Raw genomic sequence first — 10,059 nt, 5'->3', positions numbered from 1 at the left:
CTGAATCTCACTTGATTCCTCCCGACTGGCACACCGTCTCCATGACCGTGTCCACAACTGGACCACCCACCACGCTAGCTGCCCCCAGTAGCGTTTTTACAAATCCAAGGTGAGCGATACCCCCCCCCAACTATATCTCAAGCCTAAAACATCCAATACCCATTCGGCTAGAATAAGACGCAAACTTCCTATGTAAATAGTATTAGCAATAAATCATCCACTTTCATTTTTAAATTACATTGCTTTTCCTTTTGTAAATTAGTTTCCCTCTTCTATTTATTTTAATGTTTTTGAATCAGTCTCAACCCACAGACTGACCTCATATTCACCGTGAAAAATGCATGTGAGTCGGGGGGGGGGGGGCAGAAAATGACCGGGAACTTTTTTCTTCGATTAAAATGATCACCCTGAATTGTGAAATAATATTGATTTATAGTTTCTGCAACGAATTGAATCACGTGCCTCTGAAGTGTGACGAAGTTATGAAACCAGATCAGGCTCGGCGTCTTTTAGAGGAGAAAATGACTGAAGCTTTAATCAGAACTTGTTACAATTGTAAAAAGGAGTTTTTCAAGGAGGAAGGTTGCAATAAAATGACTTGTGTTTGTGGTGCTTCCATGTGTTATATTTGTTCAATGCCTCTTGAACAAGGAGAAGTGTCAAAACACTTCAACGGACAGGGATCAGCATATACAAATTTGTAAGTTCTTAACAAATGCATGAGAAAATTGTTTTTTTTTTTTTTTAAAAACATTATGCACCAAGGGAGAGAAGTAGAACTTTTCTGGCAAGTGTAATTTTATTCAGTTGTTGAGGCATGCTTGAGTATGAATTAGAGAAATTTTTGATATTTTTAAAATTCTATGCATTCTAAAATTTAAAAAAAAAATAGAAAATTAATTTTTTTAGACATTATAAAATGATACAATAAATTCAGAAATGTTGTAAATCTTTGAAATTTTTTAAATGCTGTGTATTTCATAAATTTTAGACATTTTGAAAAAAGTTAAAAATTTCTTAATGATTTCTCCTCACATGAAGAAATGTTGGAAACATTATTTTTATTTTAATACGATTTTAGGAAATTTTTAAAAATCAAGAAATTTATGATAAATTTGAAAATATCCAAAAACTGTGAGAATACCTGAAATATTGAAAATCTTTCAAGTTTTTGAAATTTACGGAAATTCAGAGTATCTGAAAATTTCCGGAAATAACACTATCTTTTAAGGTAAACAATTCATCTTTTGGGCTTTAAATTGAATTATTTTGTTGAGAATTCATTTTTTGGTTGAAATTTTTTTAACTGAAAATTTAAGTCTTCTATTTTTGGTTCTTTCTTTTTTTTAGGTAGAGATTAAACTTTTGGATGGAAAATTCAACTATTTGGTTAAATACGCATATTCTTGGTTCAATATTTTAAATTTTAGTTTAGAAAATTTTTTCTCAGGTTCAAAATTCATCTTTTTGATTTGAAAACTCAACTAAGAATTATTTAAATTTATTAAAGAAAAAATTGTTTGGATAAATTATATTAATCTTCTAGGCGTAAAAATAATACGTTGTCTATTACTTTGACTTATTTCACTATTTAAATTAAGCGCCTTTTTCTAGCTGAAGCGATACATTTTCCCGCGAAATTTAAATAATGTGATTATTATCACCAAAGATAAAAAATAAGATTTTTTTTCATACTAATTCAAAATGCTTACAAATGCTCATTAAATTCTCAAAGCACATAAAGGTCGAGCTTATTCTCATGCTCATGAGAATTTCTCTGAGCACTTAATCTCTTTAGAACACTATTGCAGGTGTCCACTTTGGAGCGACAATAGGAGGTTCAATGCGGAAGCCGTAAGAAAAGTCGCAGAAATCACTGAGAAAGAAATTAAAATGAGGAACCCGAATTTGCAGTTAAACGCGAATACACTTTTGCCCGCTTTGCCACCAAAAACTAGAGGTCCACATAATGACATTCCAAGTCCTCAACATTATCAATCTCCAGTAAGTATAAACTAAACAATAGAGCGGTCCAAAATAGTATATTGTGCACTAAAGGCAAGCGATCAAGTCTTTTTACGGCCGAACGTGAGCAAGCAAATACCAGGGGAAGCCGAGGCGTAGCCGGGGCTTAGCCGAATGGCAAACTCGCTGAAAAACTATAAATCCATATACTGGTGTTACATTATAGTATGTTATGGACCAAGGGAGGTAAATAGTCTTTTTATGGCTGTGCATGCGTTTGCCATAACGAGGCGAAGTCGAGGCGTAACCTGGTAATTGCGAACTCACGCTCGGCTGTAAAAAGAATTTGCTTCCTTCTTACACACGATATCGTATGTAATAATATCATGTCTTTCGAGTTTTCTCATGAAATCATGTCTTAGATTTGAGGTTAGTTCAAAGAACAAGTTCTCTGCATAAGCTGATAAAATAACGCACTACCAACAGACATACTTTACTGCTCCAATCCATGCCGAGAAAACAACGAAACCATACTCGGATATTGTGGACCACCAAAAGAAGTCAAATAGTCTGTTTACGGCGCGGCGGAGAGGAGTTTGCAATAACGAGGTGAAGCCGAGGCCTAATGGAGTTATTGCAAACTCACGCTCGGCTGTAAAGACACTTTGCTTCCTTGTTACATAAGATATATTATGTAATAATAATATATCTTTCGAGTTTTATAATAAAATTACGTCTTAGGTTTGAGATTAGTTTAAAGGGACAAGTTCTCTGCCCAGGCCGATGAAATAACACTACCAACAAAGAAATACTTACCTGCTCCAATCCATGCCGAGAAAACGACGAAACCATACTCGTAGTATGTTATGGACCAAAGGAAGCCAAATAGTCTTTTTACGGCGCGACGGAGAGGAGTTTGCAATAACGAGGTGAAGCCGAGGCGCAAAGAAGTTATTGCAAACTCACGCTCGGCCGCAAAAAATGTAAATTCGTGTTTTCTTATTCTGAAAAAATTGGTATTTAGAAGTTCTACGAACCTCATGAATTTTTCAGTTTTTATTCCCATAATCCTGTTTTGTGCGGTCCCAAAAAACCCCCTGAGTAAAAAATTATGTTTTGCGAGTTTTGCGCTAATGATTTTGTTTTGCTGTTTGTTTTAGTGCAATATTTTCTGAAATTTCCAACCTTTTCTGCACGTAACACTTAGAGCGAGGTAATAACTGATGAAAATTAACAAATATTATTGTTTAAACAACATATTATAGCTTATAACTATCTTCTATTATAGTAATGCTAAAAAATTATTTTTTTCATAATTTTCTAAATGTTTGATAACTTCTCAGTCAGAGTAGAGCAATGATAAATACAAGTTAAGAAATTATCTGTTTAAACAAATTTATTATTATCAATAACTATCTTCCTTTAAATTAATGTTAGAAAGTTACGGTTTTTTCTGAAATTTTTAACTTTTTTCAACTTTTTTCTTACTATGAAGTAACAATTAATGTTATACAATATAATTTTTTCAACAATTTGTTATTATTTATAGTGATATTTTCTTAAAATAATGCTAGAAACTATTAGTTTTTAGAAAGTTTTAACTCTTCAGTTTTAGTGATATTATAATTAATACATTCTAATAAATAATTTGTTTAACCAATTTATTATTGTTTATATTGTTTATAACTATCTTCTTTTAGAGTATTTCTAGAAAGGATCGGTTTTTCCCAAAATTTCCAGTTTTTTTAAACTTTTGAGTTAGAGTGAAGTAATAATTAATGCAAATTAACAGGTTATTCATTTAAGTAATGTGTTATTATTTATAACTCTCTTCTCTCAGAATAGTGCTAGAAACTTGCATTTTTTAATTTTCTCAATTTTCCACTCAGAAGCAGGTGGTGAGTAATCAAACTTAAGACGCATAAGGCTTTAAACAATTTATTGTTATTTATAATAATATTTTCCCAGAGTAATGCTAGAAAGTTCCGGTTTTTCTGAAATTCCCAACATTTTTTCACTTTTTACTTGGATTCACGAGATAATTGATGAATGTTATAAAGAATAATTGTTTAAACAAATTATTATTTATAATAATAATACACTCTTATGTTAATTCTAGAAATTTGAGTTTTTTCTGAAGTTTTTGGTTTTTTTAGGGTTTTTAATTATGAACAAATAATTAATAAACATTAAGCAATTAATAAGCAAGGGGTCTAGATAGCCTTTTTCTTTAAATTAATCTTTTCTGAAACATTAGAAAAGCAGTAAACACACTTTATGTATAAAAAGTTAATAATATTTAAAAACTGTTTATCCGTTTTGTTTATTTATTCTTTCTTAAAATCGAAAAAAAAAGAGTTTTAAAATTTAAGAAACCTCCAAAATTTCCAGCATTACCCTAAGAGAAGATCGTTCTCAACAAGAATACATTGTTTAAAAAATTATATTTAGTAACGCTGAATTATTATTACCTTGCTTTATGTGAAAATTTAAAAACAAATGTTGGACATTTTATAAAAATGTTCTTTCTAGCATTATTCTAAAAGAATAATATTATGAATTATAATAAGTTGCTTAAACAATTATTTTTGTTGAATTTGATTGATTATTTCCTTGCTCTAACTGGAAAAAATGAAAACAATTCGGAAAAAATAATATTTCATGTATTTAAAACAATTTTTACTGCAACGAAAATTATTATTATTTAAAATAAAATATTAGACACGTATAATATTGACATCTTCAAGTTTTTAATAAAATATTTTTTTGCAGGAAGCTGTTCGATTTTATCGAAGATTACTTACAATACACGTCAATCGATTTTAGCGGCTCAGACTCATATTTTATGATTTAATCAAATATTTTAAGGCCTACGATAAAAAAGGCTGATAAATTTACAATTTACACTCAGATTTCTGAAAAAAAAAAACTAATTTGCTATGTTCTTAAGAATCAAAATAATATACTTACTCTGATCTTTTGAATAAAAGAAATTTGTAATGAAATAATTTAAAAAATACAAAAGGTTTATTTCAAGAAAGTTTTTTTGTAATTAAATTTTATTTTAATATCGCGTCTTACCAGCTTTTGAAAAAAGCTTGAATTTTTTAAAAATGATGGCTTGTTTTTTGAAAAAAAAAAGATTCTCTACATACATGTTGTACCAATTTTGAAACTAAATTTTTTATTTTTGATATCGTTAAAGAAATTCTTCATAAAAAAAATGTTTTTAACAAATGACTTTATTTGAAGATTATTCACTTATTTTCTAAATTGCGAACAGTAATGTTATCTAGAAAAAATATTCTATGATTTAATAAAATCCAACCGTTTTTTTAAATTGTTGAAAAGCGTTATTAAGCAAAAATTTAGTAAACATATTGTTAAAATATTTATTTATCGTAAGTTTAAAACCTTTTGCTCGATAAACAATTTTTCTTCTTTCATCAGGAACTATTGATAATATTATTTCAATTCCTAAAATCATAGAAAATAAAAATGATAATCGTTTATCCGTGAGTGTGAATTTTTAGTTATTTTTAAATTATTTAATTATCATTACCAGATGTGAGATTGTATCAAAATAATTTTTATAAAGACTGTTTAATGTAATATGAATCCGTTCAAGCTGCTGGTCAGATTCAGCGGTTCTGCAAGATTAACTACAATAATTGTTTCAATAAATTTTGATAAAAATGGTCATTTATGGGTATTTTTTATTTTGTCACCTGAAAAATATATTTTTCTGTTCCCTAATATTCATTTCGAGACTAGAAAAAAATTCTTGAAATTCTCGGGAATATTTTCAATTGGTGTCTATTTTGAAAAATTAAATTTAAAAAATATTTTAAAACATGTCAAACGATTTTCTAAAATTTAGGAAAATGATGTAGGAGTTTTTATAGCAAAATTTTCTAATATTGCAAGATAAAAAAATTTTAGAAAAAAAAATCTACAAGTTTAAGAGCTATTTAGAAGTTTTAAACGAATTCGAAAATAATTCAAAATTTTTTCAACTGAAATTTTTCATTTTTGAGGAAAAAAATCTGGAAGATTTTAAGGAAATTAACAAAATAGGAAAAAGTTGAATTATTTCAAGAATTAAAAAAAAGAGAAAAATTTTCTTCAAATTAATGAGAAAATTTCAAATGTAGGAGTTTTATAGCTAAAATTTTCAATTTTGTAAAACTACAAAGTTTTAGAAAACATTCGCGTATACTTAAGAGATATTTAGAGGTTTAACCAAAAATTTACAATTAAAATGTAAATTTTTGAAGATTTTGAAAAAAACAAGAAGCTGCTGAAGAATTTTGAAAGGTTTTAAGGTAAGAAACATGTTCTTAACAATAAGATTTAGTTTTAAAAAATTCAAAGATGTTTTTGTTAAAAAATAAATTAATTATAAAAAAATTTAAAATATTTGAAAATATTTTAAATGCTTTCATAAAATTTAAAAAAAAATGTGTTGAAGAGTTTAAATAAAAATTTTTTATTTTGCGCTAATGCAAAGTTTTAAAAAACCGACAAAGTTTGAGAGATATTTAAAGCAGATGAAATGATTTAATTTTTTTTTAATTTTTAAAAGAAAAAGAAGTGTCATAGAAGAATAATCAAATTAATTTAAGAATATTTGAAGAATCAGTTTATAAAGATTCAATTCAATTGCTGGGCTAAAAAGTCATGTATTTTGTTAAAATTGTTCTTTTTCAGAAGAAAATTAAACCTTTCGCTTAAAAATTCATGTTTTTTGTTAAAAGTTCAAGTATTTAGTGCAAAATTAATTTACCTTGTACAAAATTGAACAATTTTGTAATAAAGTAATTTTTTTTGTTAATAAAATTTCAACTGTTTTGTTGAAAATTCGTATTTTTTGTTGATTCTACAATTTTGTTGAAAAGTATTTATTTGGTTTCAAGATTGTTTATTTTATTGATTCATGTCTTCGGTTAAAAATCGAACTCAAGACTTGACTATTCAATTTTTGGTTGAACATTCATTATTAGATTAATCTATTATTTCACGGAAAATTGATTTTTTTCAGTTGAATATTCAATTACTTTGTTGAAAATGTATCTATTTTTGTTGAAAATTCATCAGTTTTATTAAAAATTGATCAGATTTGAGTAAAAATACGTGTCTCTAGTTTAGGCGGATTAATCCAGAACGAAAAACTTTTAAATTTAAATCTTTCCCGCTTCAATTAGGTATTTCTAGCAATGACGTCATATGATAAGATGGCCGCATGCCGAAGGCCAAGCAATAATACAAATCGCATGGGATAAAACAATATTTTTTTAATATCTTGGAAAGACATTATTTTTCACTATTTTTTTTTGTCGAGATACTACCTTTTGTTTCTCAAAATCTATTTAATTAAATGAAAAAAAAAATTAAATTTACAACGAAAATATTAATTTTTAACCAATCATGGAATAGTTACATTTTCAGTAATAAAAATTAATTTCTATTTTTTTTAAACGATTTTCCAACAAAATAGTTAAAGTTTCAATATATTCAAAATTTTTTTCAATATATTCAAAATTTGTTCAATATATTCAAAAATTCAAAATATTTGAATTATCAATCAAAAATCCTTGAATTCAACCAAAAAGGCCAAGAAATCAGTTGATATTTTAAAAAAATAATTATTTAATAAAACACTTACATTTTAAATAAAAAAACGATTTTTGAACAAAATAGATCAGTTTTCAAACAAAAGATTCGATCGATAAAATTAATTTTGAATAACGTATTTTAACGTATTGGTTTCAATTTTCAATTGAAGAAAAAATTATTAACCAAAGTAGTTAAATTTTCATTCAGATGAAGAATAATCTGCAGCCAAAAAAATTAATTTGAAAGAATTTGAAGAATTTGAAGAATTCGATTTTTAGAGAAAAAATTAATTTTTCCTAAAACAGTTAAATTTTTAACAAAAGAGATCTCTTCATCAAAAAAGTAATTTTTTGTAAAATTGTATAACATTTAACCAAAAAACATTTTTTAATTCAGAAATAATAAAAAAATTTGAACCAAATTGTTAAATTGCAAAAAAAGTTATTACGCAACAGTCGACTTTTTTTATCTGAAAATACGAATTTCTTATAAAAAATTTTATTTTCATGACGACAAATAAAATGGATAATTTTTCAACTTAAAAAAGGAATTTTCTACAAAATATTAAAACTTTGAATCAAGAAATTGAATTTTCAACTAGAGACAATAAATTTATAATTTAAAATATTTGTTTCAAACTAAAAATGGATTAGTTACATTTTCAGGAAAAGAATTAATTTAAAAAAAAAACTTTAAAATAAATATTTAAATTTTCAACCAAAAATTAAAGAAAGAAATTTGAGATTGAAACCCGCTGAATCCAACTAAAAAGATGGATTTCAAACAAATTAGTTGACTTTTTCAACAAAAAAGATCAATTTTCAACGAAAAATTTGAATTTTCAACTGAAAAGATAGATTTTTAATAAAAAAATTAATTTTCAATTAAAATTGAAATAGTTAAATTTTCAATAAAAAAAAATTTAACAAAATAAAAAAATTTTCCACAAAAAAGTTGAATTTTTAACTTGCGAGATACATTTTTTAGAAAAAATTAGTTTTCAACTGCAAAATGGAATAGTTTAATTTTGAATAAAGAAAACGAAGTTTCAATAAAATCGTTAAATTTTCAAACAAAAAGTTGAATTTTCAACTAGAAAAAATACATTAGTTAGAAAAAATATATATTTTCTACTGAGAAATTTTTAGGGGAAAAATGAATTTTAAACAAAATAGTTGAATTTTCAACAATCACAAAGTGTAATTTACAATTGAAAACCGGCGAATTCAATCAAAAGGATCAGTTTTCAACAAATTATTTGACTTGTTAAATAAAGAAATAAATTATTCACCAAAAATAAAATAGTTTTTCAATTTAGTAACGCATTTTCAGCAAAACATTCAAATTTTCCACCATAAATGGAATAGTTAAATTTTTAGAACAAAAAATAATTTCAGGCTGAAAACCGCCGAATTCACCCAGATCAATTTCTAACAAATTAGTTGACTTTTTAAAGTAAGACAGATCAATATTTAACGAAACATAAAACAGTTAAATTTTAATTTTAAAAAAGAAATTTTCTAGAAAATATTCCAATTTTAAAACAAAAATTAAATAGGTCAATTTTAAAATAAAAACAAACGAAGTTGAAAAAATACTTAAATTGAAAAAAAAATTAAATTTTCAACTAGAAAAGCTACATTTTAAATACAAAATTAAATTTTTTTACTAAAATTGTAATATATAGTTAAATTTTCAAAAAAAAAAACGAAGTTTTAACAAAATCGTGCAATATTCAACCAAAAAATTGAATTTTCCACTAAAGAAGATAAATTTTTAATTAATAAAAAATATATTTTTAAGTAACAAGGGAATAGTTAAATTTGTAGGGGAGTTGCTGGATTAATTTTCATTAACAAAATGAATTTTGAACAAAATAGTTGAATTTTCAACAAAATTAATTTTAGATTGAAAAACGCAGAATTCAACAACCAAAATTAATTTCGAGGAAAGTAGTTGACTTTTTAAACAAATAAGTTCAGTTTTGAACTAAAAATAAAATACCATGGCCAGTTTCAAAATAAATTTTTTACAAAATATTCAAATTTTCAACCAAAAATTTAATACGTAAATTTTCAATGAAAAAAAAAACAACAAAGTTTGAACAAAATAGTTACATTTTCGACAAAAAAGTTGGATTTTCAACTAAGAAAGGTACACTTCCAATTTAAAAAAAAATCAATTTTCAACTGGAAATGGAATAGTTAAAATTTAGGAAAAAATTTATTTTTATCATAAAAAAAAAGAATTGTAAACAAAATAGTTTAATTTTCAAACAAAAAATAATAACTTTCAGATTGAAAACACCGAATTAATAAAAAAAATTTCAAACAAAGGAGTTGACATTTAAAAAAAAGGTCAATTTTCAACTAAAAATAAAAAATCAATGTCAGTTTAAAAAGAAATTTTCTGCAAAATATTTAAATTTTTAACAAAAAATTTAATAGGTAAATTCTCAATAAAAAAAAAAAAAAAAAA

The 10,059-nt window shown here is 25.4% G+C and overlaps 1 protein-coding gene across 3 annotated transcripts in view; it reads left to right on the top strand.

Annotated features, from left to right (window-relative positions):
- LOC117173471 overlaps nucleotides 1–4,900 on the top strand; it is a 29,992-nt gene extending 25,092 nt beyond the window's left edge. The window contains exons 5-8 of one of the 3 annotated variants that reach the window (XM_033362066.1): nucleotides 437–700; nucleotides 1,812–2,004; nucleotides 3,126–3,178; nucleotides 4,738–4,855. In XM_033362066.1, the coding sequence (XP_033217957.1) occupies nucleotides 437–700; nucleotides 1,812–2,004; nucleotides 3,126–3,140 (472 nt within the window). In that variant the 3' untranslated portion in view covers nucleotides 3,141–3,178; nucleotides 4,738–4,855. Of the gene's footprint in view, nucleotides 1–436; nucleotides 701–1,811; nucleotides 2,005–2,387; nucleotides 2,569–3,125; nucleotides 3,179–4,737 lie in introns of those variants that run through there. The other 2 variants (XM_033362065.1, XM_033362067.1) reach the window with 2 other exon arrangements.
- The last annotated feature ends 5,159 nt before the right edge of the window (nucleotides 4,901–10,059 follow it).

This window comes from Belonocnema kinseyi, chromosome 5 (assembly GCF_010883055.1).
Source record: "Belonocnema kinseyi isolate 2016_QV_RU_SX_M_011 chromosome 5, B_treatae_v1, whole genome shotgun sequence".
NCBI lineage: Eukaryota > Metazoa > Arthropoda > Insecta > Hymenoptera > Cynipidae > Belonocnema > Belonocnema kinseyi.
This window is presented reverse-complemented; position numbering and strand designations above follow the sequence as displayed.